This window comes from Lucilia cuprina, chromosome 4 (genome assembly GCF_022045245.1).
Source record: "Lucilia cuprina isolate Lc7/37 chromosome 4, ASM2204524v1, whole genome shotgun sequence".
In the NCBI taxonomy this organism is placed as follows: Eukaryota; Metazoa; Arthropoda; class Insecta; order Diptera; family Calliphoridae; genus Lucilia; species Lucilia cuprina.
In genome coordinates, this window is record NC_060952.1 from 10982533 (window position 1) to 11005528 (window position 22996).

The 22996-nt window shown below is 26.9% G+C and overlaps 1 protein-coding gene across 2 annotated transcripts in view; it reads left to right on the forward strand.

Annotated features, from left to right (window-relative positions):
• Positions 1-674: 674 nt before the first annotated feature.
• Positions 675-22996, forward strand: part of LOC111689435 — a 79140-nt gene continuing 56818 nt past the window's right edge. The window contains exons 1-2 of one of the 2 annotated variants that reach the window (XM_046948148.1): positions 675-1506; positions 8639-9082. In XM_046948148.1, coding sequence (XP_046804104.1) covers positions 8983-9082 — 100 coding nt within the window. In that variant the 5' untranslated portion in view covers positions 675-1506; positions 8639-8982. The remainder of the gene's footprint in view (positions 1507-8638; positions 9083-22996) is intronic. The other variant, XM_046948149.1, reaches the window with a different exon arrangement.

The following is a 22996-nucleotide window of genomic DNA, read 5'->3' on the forward strand; positions in this document are numbered from 1 at the left end:
TTTTTTTATACATATAGATGAGGCATAGTTATTAAGGTTATCAGTTATTAAGGTATGATTTTTTTATAAATTCTGCAGTTTCTGCTCTCCAAAAAGATTACGCTCCAAACCAGTAGTTTCCCCCTTAGATATGCAAGGGAAGAAGTTATAATTTTGAAAAAATCAATACATTAATAGCATTTGTTTATTTAAACGAAGCCTAATGTATAAATACAGGCTTGGATCCAAGGTGTGGGTAAAAGGGAAATGAAATTTCTCTTCTCGCCTGTATAAATGTATTTGAATATGTACCTATGTATGTGTGATTACTAGAGTTGTTCAAATTGATTTCCGGTACGGCTTCCCGTTGTCCGATTTGATGTAATTACATAAGACTCATCTGAGAAAAAAAGGACTTGTTGAAAATTTTATAAATTTTGCATCGTCAGTTGTATAAAATTGTTTTATTTGAAAGCGGCAACACTATTAATATCATTCATAGAATATGACTATAAAAATAACAACAAGAAAAAGTATCTGTGTAGGTACAAAACAATAACAACAACAGCAATAAATGTAAAATGAGGCAAATAACGATATATAACGCTCAAAGTTGAAGCAACAACAACAAGAAGAACAATTGCAGCAGCAGCAGGCCGGTTGGTCGGTCGTTGTATGTTTGAGAAGTTTTCAACTGTGTTTTTTCTACTTCATTCAGTTAAGTTCAGTTCTTCATCGGCGTATAAAGTATTTGCACGGAATTTCGCGTTACGCATACGTAAATGAGTAAATTAAATAGAAGAAATTGAAAAAAAGAATAAAATAAAAAAATAAATGAAAACAAAGAATTAAAGTGCATTTTTAAAATGTTTGCTCTTATTGGGTTTCAATTCATTAAAAAACCGCGTTTTAACTTTCAATTGGAAAGCAACAAAAAAATTACTTAAGAATGTTGAAATATTTAAATGCAAATATTAGAAAGTTTAAGGAAAAAATTTTTCTGGTAGTTGAATAAAATGGTGATGAAATGATATAATTTATTCAAATTCTTTTTCCGTGTTAAAAGAAACGATTTTTTTTTATTAAAGTCTGTCATTAAACACAATTTGTTAAAAATTAATAGAAATTATTAATAATTTTTTATGTATTAAAAAAACCAAACAAAAGTATAAAAACAGGGTGTGTGAAGGCGTTCAAGAAACAAAACAACAAAAAATTGTTCGAGAGTGTAAGTGTGTTTGTGTAGTTGTGGCGCAAAGGAGAAGAAGACGGTGGCATGTGTATGTGTGTAAAAATTTTATATTGAAATTGCGTCGAAATCAAAGTAAAGTAAAGCTTTGTGGCAAAAGCAAAACAAAATAATAATAATAACAACAACAACAACAAAAACAAGCAACACAAACAACAAACAAAACAGAACAGAGAAATATATACAACAAAAATATATAAAAAAACAAAAGTAAGCAATTGATTGGTCATTCAAATACGACCCATGTCGTACCCTATACATTTATTTATAATTTTTAGGTAAATTTATATATAATTAAAACTTATAACAAATTATAATATTTAATGTAAAACAAAAGCATACTTACCGGAGTCAAAACTAATTATGAAAAAACAATTTATTTAGGTTGTTTTTAATTTTCTGTAATAATACATTTATGTCTTATGGAATCTATTTCAACTAATTTCTGTCTTTTTTTCAAAAAATTATAAAACAAACTGCACACTTATGAATAAAAATCTCAGAATGTAAACGTCTCATTTTTTGACATTTCTATTCAGTATACTATGTTATATCATCATGAATAAATTGACGTTTGAGTAATGATACCAAATTTTCCAAATCAGTATCTACTCCATTACCGATAATCGACCAAGAAAACCGTGGAAAGGCGGACGGATCAAGACGATCTAAAGAAATATCTTCGCTTATAAATATATCTAAATTGTTCGATTTTCCGTCGGTCCGATAATCTCTGTCTGTAAATTAGAGCTTGGCCTACAGCTTTATAAGATCCACGTAACCCTATATACTATAAACGTCCTTTTTTTGGTCGCTTCGTATTTTGTAGGATATTTGAAAAATTCCGGAAAACTTATATTTTATTGGAATTTTGCTCATACCCACCAAAAATTTACAGTCCGCAAAGAACTATTCCTGATCTAAAACTCAACCAAATATATGAAAAAATAGGTTCCATTTAACGTTGTCCTAGGTCATAATTACGTAATCCAGAAATGCATTACATCTGACTAATATCGAAACTAGTCCTTTATTAAAATTATGGGAGTCCTATGTAATGCAAGGATTAAGCATTTTATTTTCAAAAGAATGAACATAGTCCATGCCCGATTTACACAGAATAGTGAAAGGATCATACACTTCATGAACCTTTTTAGTAGCTTTGAGATTAATTTAATGAATCAAGCACTTCTATAAACTTTACAGGGTTTATACGTCGATTCTTCTTGTAGAATTACTCAAGATTGGTAGAATTACTCAAGATTGAGATATTGAACATATTTGGGTGCTTCAACTAATACGGAGCGGTGAAATACGTATAAGATATAGATATGGCCTTCGCTAGAATTATTCACAAAAATGTGTACTATATAAGATCAAAAAAAGGACAGGAAGTTCAACATATATGTAGTAGAGGGGAAATTTAAAATTGAATGCAATCTACATAAGACCTTACAGATTTCATTTCACCTTGAAGAATTTCCTTTTGGTGTGGTTTAGATGCTGGTGATATCTTCAAACATAAAGCCGTAACTCACTCTTGTGCTTTAGAATATAGATGAAAAGCTAAAAGAACACATATACACAAGGGGGGTAGGCGAATGCTCTTATTACAATTAATTTTCCTAATATTAATAACACTTTAACTCCAAAAATGTTTGTGAGTCCGAGTACGGGTTTTGCGAAGTTTTGGTCTCTGGATTAAACATTTGTGTGCAAGTAAAATAAATTTGATATTTCAACCCAAAAAAATATTTTAAATTTTTTTTAAATATATAAATTTCATTCATCTATTGCCAGCGGGATTAAAAAGTTACAAATTTAATAATAATTATCCATATATCTTACCTTTTAAAGTAGAGTACAAAAATGCCGGTATAATGAAAAACAAATGAAAGAAAATGGAAGAAAAAAAGTGCGCAAATAAAAAAATTTATTATAGGTACTAAACAATTTAATATAAACTTAATTTTATCCATAAAATAATATTGAAAAATAAAAATCGATTAAACACAGTTGTTTTAATAAAATAAATAAAATAATTTAATAAACAAAAAAAGAAAACAGTAAAAAATACAAAAACATAAAAAAAAACCTAAAAGTTAAATAATTCTAACGAAAAAGACATGTTGGTTTTACCATTAAAATCGGTAAAAAGCACAACAGCAAATACAACAGAAGGAATGACATAATTGTTTAAAATTCCTTAAACAAAGAGAAATAAACGAAAAAATATATTTATATAAATCTTGTAGTATGAATATTTTTTTATTGTTGTCCTTTCTTATTGTTATATCTTTATATACAAACATAAAATATACTTTAGTGTGAGTGTTTGTGTATTGAGTAAATTGTCTTTTTTATGTCTTTAATAAAAAGAAGAAGCACCACAACATGGAATATTTTTTATTTTCTTTTTTTCCCCAAAAAATCTAATTTTAGTTGTTTTTTCTTATTGTAGTTAGAATATTTCTGCTTTTGTTATTGTTGTAATTGTTGTGGCAGTGAACTAATACAAGTTCAAGTACATACGATATACACACACAAAAACAAACATTTTGTTATAAAAAAAGAGAAATACGCATAAATAATGAAATCATATTTAGGAAACGAAAGCTTCCAATGATGCCATCTTTATGAAGTTTAAACAACTATTTTTTATGATTTTCTTAGAGGACTCCTGTACTCTAAGAAATCATTGCCGTCACAAAAATTAATGAAACTACTAAGTTCGGTTTAACAAAAATATTATCTTATTTGTGACAAATATCCATAAAATAATATTAGTATAGAGGTTTTAGATACTGTCACGCTTTTTTGGGGAATTGAAAATAAAAAATATCGGTTGATGTTTCCACCTAGCCCCCATAAAAGTGTCCCCCGCAATACAGTTGAATCAGGTATAACTGTTTTAAAAGTACGAATATAGCTTCGAAATTCAACTCAAATAATTGTCATGTGAACTTTTCAAAATCTACCTGTCTATTTTTATAAGGATCGGTCCATAATTGATCCTACACCCCATATATGGTCTTTTTTAGAAAATGTCATTAAAGCTCATTACTGCCTTAAACATTCCAGTATATGAACATTCCAGCTATGAAATAAGACACAAGCTTTGAGCCAAAAACTCTTTCAAATTTAGTAAGAATCGGCCCAAATTTGTCATTACGCTCCATATAAGGGGCTTATTAAACATTGTGTTGCGATCCTCCCAACTGTCTACTAATACAAACCTTAGAATTTTTAACTCCACTGTGAAGTCCATATTACTTTATGATAGCGAATCGTGAAATGTTGCGCAGATTTTCAAGTTTCAAGTTTTTGTGAATAGTTGCCTCCGTAAAATACTGCGTATATGTATTTCGGTCGATTGTATAAGAAATACCGATCTCTGTCATACCACCCCACAAGTTCCCATTCAGACAGAAATACGTAAACGTAAAAGGTGCTGGATCGGGAAACCACTCAGAAAACCATCAGATGACAATACCAGAATGCCTGTCCATTGCAATTCTCAGAGCCGAAAACGTATTGGTAGATCTGCCTATACATGGCAAAGAAGACATAGGATATAGTTGGAGTAAGATAAAGCGTATGGATAACGAGAAAGCAACTTGGAATAGTTTTGTTGCGGCCCTATGTTCCTTATAGAAATTACAGGAAACTTGTAGAAAATCACTTAAACTCTAAACTATCTAATACAATAGTACAACAATTTTATTTCGATTTATAAAATTTGATAAAGTGTTTTATTATTTGAGCAGTTCACATCATTTTTTTTAATACACAGATTTATTAAAAATCAGCAATTAAGTAAAGCTCCTTAAAACTAAAATGTTATAAAAAACCTAATGACTTTATAATTACAAGCACAAATATGGCATCTCTTGGCTAAGTGTTTACGTACTCGTGCATATTAATAACCTGTGAGTATCATACATTATTTGTTATATTTGTCCTTCGTCCTTTATACACTCTTACGCTCTCTATAACGCACCGGATTTCCTTTTTTGTTGTTTTTATTCCCCCCACACATTTTTTGGCGTTTTAACTCGTACTTATAACGTAGGTTGTGTTTTTTTTTTGGAATTGTTGTTGCTATTTTGGGGGTCGGTTTTCTAAAGCTCCCCAAACTCTAGTCCAAAATCTGCAAAATAATATACACATTTATTTACATACATATAAACTTTATATACATATATATTCAAAGAGAAAGTAATAGAAGTTATCGAATGTTGATTGAATTTGAAAAAAATAATGAAAACCCAAAAAGAAAGTAAGCAAAAATAACAAAAAAAGAGTAAATTAAAGTAAATTTGTATAGAGATTTATGGATTTAGAGATTTCCTGAAAATGTTAATGTTATTTTCATTTCCTGCTTCACACTGTGGCGTTTCTGTTATTAAGGGGAAACAAAATTATTTTTTTATCCTGTTTGTTTTTAATTAAAGTTTACAGCAGTATTAAATTTTTAAGTAGAAAATAAAATTTATTTTAGTTTATATGGTGTAAGAAGTAAAAAAAGATTTTATTATTTCAAAATAGATTATAGGGGTTTGTTGCCTCAAAATAGTAGAACAACATGATTTAAATTGAATTGTGCGGATTAAGACTATTTCAGAATATTAAAACTGACATATTAAGATCTAGTCTTTATTATCATGGCACCAAACTTACTCACTCATGATGCCACAATGATTTATACCGGACTGTAGACTAGTTAGTCAATAGACTAGTTAGTCAATAGACTAGTTAGTCAATAGACTGGTAAGAAACCTACAATTCCAAAGATTAGTAAATAGACAAGACAATAAACTAGTCCATAGATTAGTCAATAGCCCATATATTCATTAACTATTCAATATTTTACTCCATAGGCTGGTCAATTGTCTAATCTATAAAGTAGTTAATAGTCCAATCCATAGGCTAGTTCATTGACCAATCCTTAGAACAGTCAATAGACTAGTTAGTAGAGTCTTTAATAACTAGTATATAGTCAATAAAAGTGTAGCCGATAGGCTTCTCCATAGATCAGTCAATCGATTAGTTCATAGACATGTCAATAGATTAGTGCATATATTAATCAATGAACTAGTTTATAGACTAGTCAGTAGACTTGTCCACAGACTAGACTATAGACTAGTAAATAGATAACATTATAGATGTACTAGTACATATATTATTCAATATATTAGTTTATAGACCAATCAGTATACTATTTTATTTATTAATCAATAAAAAATAGATAATGCAAAAGACTAGTTAATAGATACAAAAGTCCATAGTCTAGTCAATAGTCAGTTATTAGTCCTGACTATAGATCAGTCAATAGACTGGTCAATAGTCTAACACAAAGATTAGTCTATGCTATATACTAGTCTTTATACCTACATATGTATATAATTCAATAAAATAGTTGATAAACGATTTAATAGATTAGTCATAAAGTTTATTCTATATTCAATAGCTTAGTTCAAAGACTTATAAAAATACAAGTCAATAGATTCATAGAAAATATCATAAACTTGTCAACAGAAAGCATATGGAGAAGTATTTGGGTAATTTTGATCCTAAAGTAACCATTGCATAAAACAGAAGTCTTAGCAACATGTTGCACGGTGAGGTTAATTTTAAATTTAAAACTCTTAAATTAAAAAACAAAAATATTTTATTTGATTTATTTATACTAATATTTATATTTTTGTGTTTTTTTTTCATACATAACTATTGACATCGACAACTTGTTGCTAAAGTTTAGCACTACAAAATGTTGAGATACAAAATGTTTAGATACAAAGTTTAGCGTTAAAACTTTTTAGTATTCGTATGTTTTTAAAGAAATTGCGTCTTAATTTTTGTTACTACTGCAAAAAAAAAAAAACGCTAAAAAAGTTCAACAATTAAATCAACAACCAAACACTAGAGTAAGAAAAAAAAAAACATAAAAAATACAACAAACTTATGATAACAAAAGAAATATGTACTTACATATGTATTTAATTTTTTTTGTTAACATTGAACTTGAATTTTGTTTTTTGTGTTTCTTTTGGTAAATATATACATACATATATACAAACATTTATGTGCATACATATTTATTTTGTCTTTAAGAACAGACAACCCAACAGTTTGTAACTATTCCATTGACATTTCCTACCTTACTATGGACTAGTCATTTTTTTAAGGCTACCAGCTGACTTACTGCTGAGATATAAGACAATTTAAAAATTCAACATTTACCACTTTCAAATCAGCCGGGGAAATAACAAAAATTGTATATTTTGATGATTATACACAAATACTTGCATACAATCAAATATTTTTCTATATTTTATAGGTACATTTACATACATACATACATACATACATACATACATACATACATACATACATACATACATACATACATACATACATACATACATACATACATACATACTTACATACATAAAGATTGTTTTTATTAGAGACCTAAACAAAAAAAAAATTGGGCATTTTTTTGCACATTTCCAGAAAAGAACTTATATATTGTGTATGTTAGGATTCCTTTTTCGAAGAAACAACAAATTATAATAGCAAAAAGAAATAAAGAACATAATATCAACATCAATATACACACATACTTCACTTTCTGGTACCATAGTCAAAATTTTTCGATACACTTAGAAAAATCAGAAAATTAAAACCGTTTTAAATTTAGTACTTATGTAGTTTTTGCAAGAAAACCTAAAGAAATACCTAACAACCCCCACGTCACAAGTAAATAGACTAGTTTATAGACTATAGGCGTTTATAGGCCTGTAAATAGTCAAACGATTTGTCCAGATAGAGAGTACAGAAAAAGAGACAAAAAATATTTTTTACAGTGTATTTGTTTTTTATTGATAGATATGGTTGAATGAATATATGTATGGATGGAATGATGATGGCTTCTGATGTTCCTTATTTACGTTTTTTTTTTTATTTATGTTGTATTTTTTTGTTGATGTTTTTCTTCATTTCATTTTTTAAGAGAACAGCCAAAAAAAAGGAAACACAATCATATAGAAAAAGTTTCAGATTTCGTTTACATTTTACTTCGTATTAAGTATATTGAATTGAATTTTATTTTCAAAATTTTTATATAAAAATTTCTCAATTTTTTAAATATTTTTTTTAGTACTTGGCATACAAAATTAATTAATAGTTAAAAATTGTTTTAATAATATTTCTTTAAAATATATTGTTTTGGTTTAGAAATACTACATAATATACTCAAGATATGGATTTTAAAAATGTCTATAACTTTTGTAGTATTTTAGCACTCATTAACTAACACTTACTTCTATTTACTTTTATTTTAATAACAATTTATTTTTAATTAACTTAACAATTATTGATAATTTGTTTTTCTAATTTATTTTTCAGATTCATTAAAAAATTCAAATTATTTCCTTAAAAAAAGATACTAATTATTATAAATAGTGTTAAAATACAGACAGTATAATAAAATCATCATTAATGATTAAATTAATATCATTATAAATTAGTAATAATAATGTCAAATGAATGCAACAATGAATTTCAAGTTTTTTAACAAAAGTGCAAAAAACCGAACAAAACCAAACGTTTTTTCCAAAATTTATATACCCCATGTCTTTTTTTATAATTATATATAAAAGTGTTTTTAAATTAAATAAAAATTGTCAAAGTGGAATATAAATTAAGAAGAAAAAAAAAAATAAAACAAAATTATCTAATAAATATTGGCAATGTTTTATAGACACAAAGTGTTGCTAAAATTGCTGCTGCACATTTTGTTGTTGCTGTTCGGTGATTTCAACAACTCATGGATAAAAATCAAATTAACAGGTAAATATTTTTAATTTTTATTTTTAATGCAAATAACATTTTTGTGTTTTGGAAATAATTCTGATAACATTTTTATAATTAAATTGACATTTTGATTTATAATGTATTTAAAAAAAGGGTTTCGAAAAGATGTGGTTTTAAAAAAATAAAAATGTTATTTTCCAGGATTTTGAAACTTTCTGTGTACAGCACCTACCTTCCTTTCTTTTCAACTAACTAATTAACTAACTAACTAACTAACTAACTAACTAACTAACTAACTAACTAACTAACTAACTAACTAACTAACTAACTAACCAACTAACTAACTAACTAACTAACTAACTAACTAACTAACTAACTAACTAACTAACTAACTAACTAACTAACTAACTAACTAAATAACTAACTAACTAACTAACTAACTAACTAACTAACTAACTAACTGACTAACTAACTAACTAACTAACTGACTGACTGACTGACTGACTGACTAACTAACTAACTGACTAACTGACTAACTGACTAACTGACTAACTGACTAACTGACTAACTAACTAACTAACTAACTAACTAACTAACTAACTAACTAACTAACTAACTAACTAACTAACTAACTAAGTAACTAACTAACTAACTAACTAACTAACTAACTAACTAACTAACTAACTAACTAACTAACTAACTAACTAACTAACTAACTAACTAACTAAATAACTAACTAACTAACTAACTAACTAACTAACTAACTAACTAACTAACTAACTAACTAACTAACTAACTGACTAACAAACTAACTAACTAACTAACTAACTAACTAACTAACTAACTAACTTACTAACTAACTAACTAACTAACTAACTAACTAACTAACTAACTAACTAACTAACTAACTAACTGACTAACTAACTAACTAACTAACTAACTAACTAACTAACTAACTAACTAACTATCTAACTAACTAACTAACTAACTAACTAACTAACTAACTAACTAACTAACTAACTAACTAACTAACAAAGTAACTAACTAACTAACAAAGTAACTAACTAACTAGCTCACTAACTAACTAACTAACTAACTAACTAATTAACTACGATAAAAACTACCAAAGAAGCGAAAAAGAAGTAAAATTTACTTCAAGGAAGTGCTGAAAAAAGGCCCAAAAAATAATAGGAAGAACGTCTTTTTCAATTGATTTTAAATTCACTAATACTAAAGTCACTCTCAAAAAGTTATTTGTATGTTCGTCCTTTTAGGATTAAAAAAAATAAAGCTATTTCCGTTTCTGCGATAGTCATTAAACATCACTTTCACAGAAGCTAAAAAAATTACTTCACACAGTGAAGTGATGATACATGTTATTCCTTTAGCATAACTTCGTTTTATTTTTGCCAGCTTCTATAGTAAATAAAAGCACATCCTTCAATGTCTATCAACTACTTTACCATTTATTTATCTTGTTGACGTTGCTAAACAAAAAGGAAATCTTTCAATGACCTGCATTTCAAAACATTTTGTGAGTTATTGTTATAGTTCACATATCCCAATAGAATATTATTTTAAAGCTAAAACAATAAGAAAACCCCAATTTATTAAATACTACACATTTTCCAAGAGTTCAAATCATCCATTTTCTCCTCCATACTTTTCAATCGAAAAGTGTGAACACTTGAAACAAAAAGCACAAAAAAAAAACAAAAAAAGGAAAACTCATGTCAAGAATTAACAAATTTTAAGTAAGTGGGTGGAATTTGTTATTGTCATTGTTGTTAGTTAGAGTATTAACAATGAAATCCGTGGCAACAATAAATTTCCATTAAGAAGATACTCTTTCGGGTTTTTTCTTGCCTTTCTCCGGTTTCTAGCTACAATTTGTTGCTGCTTTTTTTCTGTTTCCTTGGTTTATTTATATGCTCTTGTCTTAGGTTTTGTTTCTTTTTTCTACTTTTGGTATTAAATGTGAATTGTGTTGTGTTGCTTTGGTTGAGAAACTTTGTCAGCTGTCGGTTTTTTTTGTGTTACTGTTGCGGGTGGCGCCAACATCGCCATGCTTGATGGCTGTAGTAATTCCACCAACGCATTCCTATTAGAAAAGTTCATTTTTTCCAAAATGAAGAAGAAGAACAACAGAGAAAAATACATTAAAAATTTATTTACGAGTGCAATGGATACATGTACGTAAAAGTATCTTGACACGATAGGACAATTGGATAATATCAATTGTCTAAGATGTTATTCGTAATAGTTTTTTTATTGTATTATGAAAAATCTGCAAAAGAAAGATTTTTTAATTCTCTTTTTATAAAAAAATAAAAAAAATTGTATTTTTATAGAAAATTATCTCTTTAATTTTTTTTTTTTGAAATTTTCACTTCGATTTTTTTTATTGAAAATTTCTTTTTTCAACAAAAATTTTACTTTTTATTAAAATATTTTTAAAGCAAATTTTCAAAATGTTGTCCTTTTTATAGAAATTTTTTTTAAAATAGAATTTTTTTTTTTTAAAATAGAAATTTTTTTTAAATAGAAATTTGTTATTTTGACACGAAATTTCTGAAGAATTTTTATTTTAATAATATGTTTTTTGGAAAATTTATTTTTATAAAATTTAAAAAAGAATATTTTTTTAAATCCTCTAATTTTTTGGAAAATGTTTCTTTTTATAGAAATTTTTTTGGTTTTTTTTTTTTTTGAAAATTTCTTTTCTTGAAAAATTTTTAATTTCACTTTTTATATAAGCATTTTACATTTCTCTTTTTATAAAAAAATTTTAAAATGTTTTCTATTTTATACAATATTTTCGAAATTTACTTCTTATTTTTATATAATTTTTTCGAAAATGTATCAATTTTATAGAAAATATTCGAATATTTTTTCGAAAATGTCTCGTATTTATAGAAAATATTTGGGAAATTTCTCTTTTCACAGAAAATTAAAAAAATTAAATATAATATTTTTTAAAAAGTTTTATTTAAAAAAATCCCCTTTGAAAATTTGCAGCGAATATTTTCGAAAAATTATCTTATTTTTTCAAAAAAAATCTGTAAAATATGTCTTTTTTGAACCAGTCTAATATAGGGGTTAAACCGAATTTAGTCCTTTGTACTAACAAAATTGTCTTGAACATGATGGCAACAACTACAACGTACAAGAAAAATTAAAAGAGCAAACGTGAATTAACAAAGATATTTGTAATGTAAAATCCTTGCTCCACTTCTCACCCGATAGCTTACCATAACGTCAGGAATACAAGAATAAACAAATTTCATACTAATAATAAAAAAAGGTTAACAGCTACTCGGTGGGAATTTATACAAAATATATACATGGTATTTATTTTCGGAGATACACTGAGAAATTTTACAAGTGTTCCATGTTTAAAGATAGCAATTTAAAAGTGTAATTAAAAAGAAATAAAATAAAAAAAGTCTTCAACATAATTATAATGAAAGAAATTGCCTACAACAATTTCCTATTAAATTTCTTTCGGTGTATTTGAAAATTATAACATTTCAAAGACATAATTTTGGTTTCTTTATTATTATTTTTTTTTGACATTGTGTTAAAGTGTTACACATGCTCCAGAAGGAGTCAGTCGTCTGTGTATATGACTTGTAATATGGAAATTTTTAGTATGGAAAATTACACCTTTTTTTACCAAAACAAAAAATTATACATTTTTCTAACACGTTCTTATAAACATATAACGTTTTCTATTGAATTTAATTTAGATAAAATGCTTTTCTTTTGTAAAGCTCAATTGTTTAAGGCCTGGGGTATAATTTGTTTAAATAGAATTCAAAAAAAAAAAGAAACATAACGTCCTTCATTTTTTTGGGTGTTGTTTATATTGGTTGAGTTTAGCTTTAATCAGGATGTTATTTAGAAATAAATAATGTAATTTCTTGGAAATCTTTATATGAATTAAAAGAAATGTTTTTGAATTCATAACATAAGTAGCGTTTTTACAACGAGGCACCTTTTTAAAATTAAAAATTTCTTAAAATATATTATTTAAACGTTTAAAGGAAAGGAGCTTTTTTAAAGATTTTGTTGAAGAGAGTGTTTTTCCCAAAGGCTAATTAACCTTAAACTCTTTTTTGAAATATACTTTTTCTTTGACATTTAAACCTTAAAGCATGTGTTGTTTCATTTAATTGAGAAGATACATATATTTTCATTCAATTAATTGTACTTTCTCGATATACTATATCTATAATTATAACCAGTGTGTTTTTGCTACTCTTTAAACAATATAAATAATATACCCACTTAATGATTTATAGCTCTAATACATCATATGGGAGATGCCGCCTCCGATCATTGTTTAGAAGGATATTAAAGTTTTTCCTGTACAAATTTATGATTTTAACTGCAATAGTTTTATAGTTATATTTATACCCACTATTATGCGCTTGTGCTGATGTTTATAATGTATACAAATCGGTTCATAATCACTCTCTGAGTCTGTCTGTGTGCCCATGTAAACCTTATGCGCACGCTACATGTTGCAATTTTCAAAATAATTTGATAAAATTTGGCACAAACTCTTCGTTTGGCCCAAGAACGAATGCAATACAATCCTCATTTTTACCATACTAACCGTTCGGCCATGGCCCATTCAGACTTATTTTGTATTGTAACCTACACCAACATAGTATGGAGGGCTCAAAAATATTGATCCTACTCTCACCTAGAAGTATAGAGATTCTTGTTCTAAGTAGATTAAGACATGTCCATGTAAATACCTTTTATAGCTAAAAAAAAATTTAATTTTCGTCTTTGCATGCAAAACAACAAAAACATACAACAGGTATTTATTGTTGTTGTATAAAGATTGTTAGATATATATGAAGTTGTATGTTGTTTATGCCAAAATTAACGATAGTCAAGGATGGAAAATTGTGTATATTCTTTTTTAAATCTAATTTCGACTAACGCTTTTTATTTTTTTTTTCATTTACCATTATGTCTGTTAATTAATGAATGAGGCAAATATTCACAGAACACCTTTATGAGTTGACCTACATAAATTTTCTTCTTTTTATATTTCTATTGGTATTTGTATTTCATTCTATTCTATTCTATATTTGTTTGTTAGTTTTTTGTTCGAGAAATTCCCAAACGAATTCTTATCTTGTTAAGGAAATATGAGTTCATGATTACGTCTAATGCAGACACTGATTGTTACTTAAAAATTGCAATATATTTAAAATTTCATTTCTTTATGAACATATATGTACATATCTTTTCAATGAAAGCAGACAAATCTTGTTTATTTCTTTTGCGGCTTGATCATAATTATTATGAAAGAAAAAAAAAACAGCAGACAAATATTTGGCGCAAAAAAAACAACTGAAGATCTTTTTCAATGACAATAAGAAGCTTTTGTCCATAAAAATGGAGAAAAAATATTAGATAAATCTTAATTTTGACCTCAATAATTTTATTAAAATTTGTATCATTGATAAAAAAATAATTTATAAAAGGTTTATAAAATATATAATTTTGGAATTTCCACAAAAAATTTTGTTAATTTAAAAGTATCAAAAGATGTTAGGCTTGGCTGGTTAAGACATAACATGACGTTTTTTTTTTGTCATGGTTGAAAATTTAACTCTTCACTTTTCCAACTTTAAATCAAAAAGTATTGTCTAAAAATTGCTTCCTCTGAAACAATGTATTTCTAAATACTTGCATTAACACTTTAAATTCACAGAGCAGATTAATGATTTATTGTTCATTTTGTCAATAATGAGCATCGTAATTGCTGTCGTAACAAGTTTTTAATTAAAAATTGTTTTAAATAAGACTATTTTTACCAAATGCACAATTATTTAGCATGCGAGCAATTAATGCGCCTCACGAAAGTACTAGAGTTTATTAAAAAACACTTTGGAAGAAATTCAAAAAACACTTCAAAATTAAATATGAATTAAGAATGTTATAAATTAATTTAAACAAAAGGAAAAAGGAAAAACCGTATAACCAAAGTTTCAAGTTAGCACACGAATAGTTGAAATTTTTTAATGAAATTTATTTACACCATTTACTATTTCAGAATTTTTCTAATTGTATAGACTAGTCTATAGTCTAGTCTATAGTCGAGTCTATAGTCTAGTCTAGTCTAGGGTCTGGTCTATAGTCTCGTCTATAGTCTAGTCTGTAGTCTAGTCTATAGTCTAGTCTATAGTCTAGTCTATAGTCTAGTCTATAGTCTATTGTCTAGTCTATAGTCTAGTCTATAGTCTACTCTATAGTCTAGTCTATTATTACTATTTCAGAATTTTTCTAATTGTGTAGACTAGACTATAGTCTAGTGTATAGTCTATTCTATAGTCGAGTCTATAGTCTAGTCTATAGTCTAGTCTATAGTCTAGTCTATAGTCTAGTCTATAGTCTAGTCTATAGTCTAGTCTATAGTCTGGTCTATAGTCTAGTCTATAGTCTAGTCTATAGTCTAGTCTATAGTCTAGTCTATAGTCTAGTCTATAGTCTAGTCTATAGTCTAGTCTATAGTCTAGTCTATAGTCTAGTCTATAGTCTAGTCTATAGTCTAGTCTATAGTCTAGTCTATAGTCTAGTCTATAGTCTAGTCTATAGTCTAGTCTATAGTCTAGTCTATAGTCTAGTCTATAGTCTAGTCTATAGTCTAGTCTATAGTCTAGTCTATAGTCTAGTCTATAGTCTAGTCTATAGTCTAGTCTATAGTCTAGTCTATAGTCTAGTCTATAGTCTAGTCTATAGTCTAGTCTATAGTCTAGTCTATAGTCTAGTCTATAGTCTAGTCTATAGTCTAGTCTATAGTCTAGTCTATAGTCTAGTCTATAGTCTAGTCTATAGTCTAGTCTATATCTAAACTAAATAAATATTTATTGTAATTTCAAAAATGAACTATTTGCATTATCGAACTATTGCAACGGAAACAACTAACTACAACTAAGTTCAAAATTAAATATATGCAGACACATTCTAATTCTTGACAAAATGTTTGAAAATGCTAGGTGTTTAAGTTTTTTTTTTTTTTTTTGAATCAGTCTAATATCACACACGTTTTGTGTGTTCATAACAATGTGAGTTTGCAAGAAATTTTGCCACCAAAAAAATGTTCACTCGTATTTAATATTCCAAGAATTTGGTTCAAAATTGTTGACCAAAAGAATGTAAACTGAAATAAAACCAGTTTTTTTGCATAAAAAAAATTGTTTATGTATTTTGATTTTTTTTCAAGTTTGTAACGAAGAAATGCAGTTGAGTTGTACCAACTTTATATTAAAATGGGGGCCACATTTTAATTATGATTATTAGTTATTATACTCGTTTAAGTATATTAAAAAATTTTTAACAAAAGTAAAAAAAAAAATAGTAATCGATAGTGATAACTAGCTCGATTCTTACACCATTGATTTATATTTGGATTAAAATTAAATAGGTTATCAATATTAAGCTTCCACTTTGTTTAACGTGCCTCCTGTTGGTCTAAGCTGCTGTATTTAGTCAGTTTATACTTATGCGAAGTTATTTCCATTTTTAACACAAATAAAATAACAAAAATATTCTTGAATTAACAATTTCATTGGTTTTAGAATGTGATACAAATATGCATAATAGGATGGCCCCAGAATGAAAGTTTTCATTTGTTAAAATTCATAATATGATTAACTGGATGCAAAGAAAGGTTCTTCTTTAAAGATTACATGTATGCAAATGTTAGGGTAATTTTTGGTAAATGAGGCCGATCTCTAAGGCGAATGTATTTACAAATTCTTATTATTATTGTCGAATTGTATCATATTATTGTAATGTTTTAGGGTCTTATTCATAAACTTTTATCAAAGGTTTATAAATCAAATTTTCATACAAAATTTGTTCCATAAACCTTCGATAAATGTTTATGAACTAGAATATATAATTTTTGAATACGACTGATATTTCAAAGTGTTACAAACAGAATGACAATATCAATACATTTTCCCCTTTCCAAAATTTAATGGCAGCACAACAATTTTGAGAAACGGTACCTTAGATAAAAACTATTGTTCTCTATACAAATGGGGACTACCGTAATGCACAAGTATGATAAGAAACCCGAAAGAGCGACAACGGTAAGGAGAGATAAAGAGCCATTTTCGACACAGACAAATTTATATAAAGTGTTAAATTTGTTGACTCTGGATGGTTGGTTTAGAGGAGATTCAATTGGTCGGTTGGTTGATTACACGTGCACTCAAGGTTTTTATTGCATTTTTCAGATCACATGTTCCAATTATTTACAAGAAGAGGTACATATATATAACTTTCATATATAAACATAAATTCCAAATACATACATATATATGTATGTCTGTTTGTTTGCCTCCTAGACTGTGTTGCATTGTTTATTTCGTGTCAATTTCATTGTCTCGTTTTCTTTTTGTTTGATTTTTTGTTTTCCCTAAATTGTAATAAAATACTGACCAAAAAATTTATATATAAAAAATATATATTTTTTCTTATTAAATTCATTTATACCTGTTAATAAGACTCGATTTAAACATAATGAAATTTTAAATTCATTTTTTCTGTTCCTGATAAAAAATAATGCCCAAGAAGACTTGAAGAGCTAAGAGGAAAAAAACGAAGAAAAACGTTGTTAAATTTGGTTAGTTAATTTTATAAAATATGTTCGAAAGTCATGCAACAAATTATAATTAAAATTAACATTTCATTAACGTGAACAAAACATTTCGTTAAATTCAATTTCAAATCAACTATAATTGCATACATATTGCATATTTATAATGCGAAATCACTAAATTATGTATATGAAAATAAATGTATTTAATAAAACACGAACATGGGTATTTAAAAGGAAAGAAGGCAAATTATTTGTACCCTACAAGATGATATTAAAAAGTTCAGCTTCTATTTATTTCTACCAACTAAGCCGAACTCCCACTATTTACAATTATATTTTTATATCGCCAATAGTTATCAAGATAGCGTATTATTTTCCAAAGGGCTTTTCTAAACCACTGTGTACTGAGAGTTTTAAATTGCATACTGAAATTATTTTTTTTTTACTTCTAGTATAAATTGAGTTTTTTATTTTATTTTTTTGCAAATCCACACCACCTACAACACAAAACAATCTCAGGAATACAAATTAGATGATTATCATTGTTAATTATTCTTTACGGCATCATTAAAATGTATGAATTGTCCATTTAGATCGGATTTCAAAGTGAAGCCGTCATCGTGTATGTATTTCTCTTTTTTTTATGTCGAAATGTTTTTTTTCCGCGATGTGTTTTAATGATGTGATAAAAACACATCATGATCAAAAGAACTTTTTTATATGTAAGGAATAAGTTTTTGCTATTGTTATTGTTTTTTAATCGATGATTTTTTTTATAGACAAATTTTAAACTAAAAGATTCTGTCAGTTTTAGAAGTATTAAAAGTTATAGATGATGTTAGATAGAAATTAAGTTTATTTATATATTTGCAGAAGTAAATGTTGTCATATGTTGCGAATTTTTGATCAGATTAGCTAATCTAAAAATAAATTTAATCTGTTGTTTTTGAGTACAAGATTAAACTTTACAGTGTTGCCATACAAAATATTATAATTATATATTATTGAAAACTTAAGTCTCTATTATGTTTACTAATCAATAAATCAAACATTTTAATGTTTATAAAAATTTTATTAATTCTTCTGCATCAGCTGTTTATATTTTGGCATTTCTTGCTTGTAGTAGCAAACCCTCCAAAAACCTGAATAAAGCCTGTAAAACTTAGACTCATGTGAAACCCTAGTAAAAAGGCTGTGGAAACAGAATCGTTTGATGCACTAAAATGTTGTTTTGAGTTCCTAAAGTCCTATGAGTCGGAACACCATGTAGATAAGGAGCTCTATTTGTGATAAGTCAATGAAAAGTATTTAATTGAGATCGAAGGTATCAGGTCCATCAACGGAGGAAATTTTTAGTTAGTTAGTAAGTTAATTAGTTAGTTAGTTAGTTAGTTAGTTAGTTAGTTAGTTAGTTAGTTAGTTAGTTAGTTAGTTAGTTAGTTAGTTAGTTAGTTAGTTAGTTAGTTAGTTAGTTAGTTAGTTAGTTAGATAGATAGATAGTTAATTAGTTAGATAGTTAGTTAGTTAGGAAGTTAGTTAGTTAGTTAGTTAGTTAGTTAGTTAGTTAGTTAGATAGTTAGTTAGTTAGTTGGTTAGTTAGTTAGTTGGTTAGTTAGTTAGTTAGTTAGTTAGTTAGTTAGTTAGTTAGTTAGTTAGTTAGTTAGTTAGGTAGGTAGTTAGTTAGTTATTTAGTTAATTAGTTAGTTAGTTAGTTAGTTAGTTAGTTAGTTAGTTAGTTAGTTAGTTAGTTAGTTAGATAGTTAGTTAGTTGGTTAGTTAGTTAGTTATTTAGTTAGTTAGTTAGTTAGTTAGTTAGTTAGTTAGTTAGTTAGTTAGTTAGTTAGTTAGTTAGTTAGTTAGTTAGTTAGTTAGTTAGTTAGTTAATTAATTAATTAGTTATTTAGTTAGTTAGTTAGTTAGTAAGTTAGTTAGTTGGTTAGTTAGTTAGTTAGTTAGTTAGTTAGTTAGTTAGTTAGTACGTATCTGTACGGCTGAGTCGTTGTCTGAAGTCATATGGGTATTGGTATGTTCGTTTTATAATCTAAATAAACTTTTGAACTTTAACTGTGTGTGACCTTTGTTATTTAAACCTTAAACTTAGCCTATGTCATCATCAACCTTATATCTATTAAAATTTTAATTTAAATTCAAAGTTATTTTTAAAATGCTCCTCCTTCTAACTTATACAAGAGAAAATACAAAAAATCAAAAGTTGATTTCTTTAAATTTAACAACGCGGATGAATATTTCAAATTTATTTGCTGATGAAAATCTGAAGTTTTTTACAAATAAATTTTTTATTTGCTATTTTGAATTGACATTAAAAATTTTATCTAAAACTACTGAAGTGTGTTTTCTATATAACTGGACAACGATTTGATGGCATATACATAGATAAATTAATTAATAAATAAAAAACATGTGTTTGACCTTTTTTACTTATACTCATTGTCAAAAAAGTTGGGGGTATATTGGTTTTATCATTCCGTTTGTCACTCATTGAAATATCCACAACAGTATATATGTATATTATGGGTCCTTATTACATATTAAGAAAATCTAATCATGTCCGTTTTTTGTCTGTTTGTTGAAAGCACTACTTTTTGAGAACGGAAAGGAATAATATTAGTAAAATTGAATATAATAAAGGAGTAAATCTTGATAACACAGGCTTTGTTGACTGACTTATAAGATAAACCATAGCCGAATATACATAACTTGCAACTGATGACGATTATTATTTTTGTTTATTCTTGTTTTATGAAATAAAATGTCAAATATAATTGCTTTAACTAGTTCTATGTCATTTAATTAGTTAAATGAAAAAGTTTAATAATTTATTAATGTTTAATTTAATACATTTATTTTAAACTTATTATAAACATTTTTTTGAATAAATAATTTTTTAAATAAAATTAAAATTTAATTTATTTTAAAGCATAGTTTTTTACTTTAAACTTTTTACCTTGGGAAATATTTCGATATCGTCTTTATTAGATACTTTAGAAGTACATTTCTACTAAATTCTGCTTTCATACTAAAGAATTAAGTAGGTACACTTCGAATCATTTTAGATATCTGAACATTTAATTAAAATAATTATATCTAATTAATCAGTGTTTGGTCGATTTATAACTGAATTTTAGTTTGTCCTTTTTCCTTTGTTAGCTTTCTTTTACAATTTACTTTTATATAACAATTCCCATTCGTTTCCCTAAAGTCAAACAAATTAACACTTGTGATATTAAACAAATTTTCATTAAAAAAACTCATTATCACAATTATGAGGCCACAAAACCACTATCAGCAACTAAAGCACCATAAACACAATTTCATAAAACAAACGAAAACAGATCTTCAAAGAGAAAAAGAAAAAAGCTTTTGGCTAAATTTTGCCGCAAAACTCAAACGATGACGATATTTATACGCTACACCAGTTTAAAGTAATATACATTTCTGCTGAAGTTTGTAACATTATTAAATGCTAGCATTACCTGGTGTGAAACGCAACTCTTCTTTCAATCAAGACGATAGGTGTTTCTATATTTATAAATACCGTTTTGGTTGTTCTGGGAGACCAATGATCTGTATAAATTTCAACTTTCTTGCTACAACCATTTAGTATGTGCGATCAGTCAATCGGTCTAAGCATATACTTTAAGTTTAATAAATTATGCAGATAAACTTTTTAAAAACAATTTTAAGTAACCAGATCCAAGTCCAGTGGTCATGTATTCTATTCTCGCCAGAGAATATCTTTATCATTTGCAGTTTTGACGATGCTTACATTTCTCTAAAATCACTTTGTTTCTTTTGCATGTACAAAAATCATATTACGAAAATATGATCAACATTTTGTTTGTAACATATCAAATTTTGATACGACAGTACACTGAAAAAAATCCATGCCTAATATATACGAAAAATGTCGTACATTGTACGAATCGTTCGTTGTTTCGCACCACGAAATTCTTTCGTAATATATACGAAATATTTTAGTATAATGCAAAATATTCTTGAACAAATTAATTTACATAAATTGAAAAAAGGGAATTTTGAATAAATATGGTAAAATTTACGAAATATTAATTTATTCAAACATTTTTATTCATTTTAAAATAAACTTTCTAATTTTAGTTCAAAATTATTGTCCACACAAATTTTAAATTTTTTTTATGAAAATAATTCGAGAATATTTTTATACTTTTTCTTAACATTTATAAAAATGTTGTAGTTTTATTTAATTATAATATAATTAATATTATTATGTTTAATTTCGCTAAAATTTAAGAAAAACATATTACGAAAGGTTTTCGTTCTTTCGTAAAAATAGAAAACTGTTTTATTAAATAATATTTCGTATTATACACGAAATTTTTGAAAATATTACGAAAATAGTAGATACGAAATTTTTTTTTTTTCGTAAAGTTGAGTATGGATTATTTTCAGTGTATGACAGATTTCTTGTCAAATTTTAATGATTCGGTCTACATTTAATCGATTACAACTCGCCTAGATCTAAAATTTTTCACAGCTCATTAGGGTGTTAAAGACTTGGACCAATTATGATTTTTTACTTGTTTAAACATGGTATAGGGCAACGTTGTTCTTTGAATTTCTGTCTTATTCTGCAATACATAGAAAAAAAGTCAGAAATTAAAAAAAAAACTTGACTGAATACGAGAAATAAACTGACTTCTCTTTGATGGATGAATCCTCATATACATATATTTAGCATCGACTACTATTTGTCTGTGATGACTACTACTTTAACTACGCACATACATACAAACATTCAACCATCATTACCCCGAATACTTTTATTTGGATAAAATTTATTTTGCGGTGTAGTCACTTTAGTTCATCAACGTCATTCTCAATGTAAAACATTCAAGACAAAAAGAAGAATTAAATAAAAGACAAGAAATTAAATAATCAACAACCAAACAAAAACAACAACAAGAAATAAAAGGCCAAAAAGATACAAATGTAAACACTCACATCATACTACTTTCGGTAGAGGTTACCGTGCAAAAGAATCCACACAGATTCAGAAGCATCAGCATAGCACCATTTGTCATGGCTCCTGCCACATTCTGTTACTGACGATTCTTGTTGATTTAGTATGTGAGTGAGCGCTGCTAAAGTTGCTCTTTTATTATTATTTGGTTTTGTTTTTTCTTTCTTTCTTTTGAGACACAATGAAGTTGCAAGAGTCAACGAAAAATATTAAAATGAAAAGGTAAAAAAATTCAAAGTGAAATGGAATAAGTTGAAGGTATACATGGTAATATTGTCGAAATTATTTGGTAGAT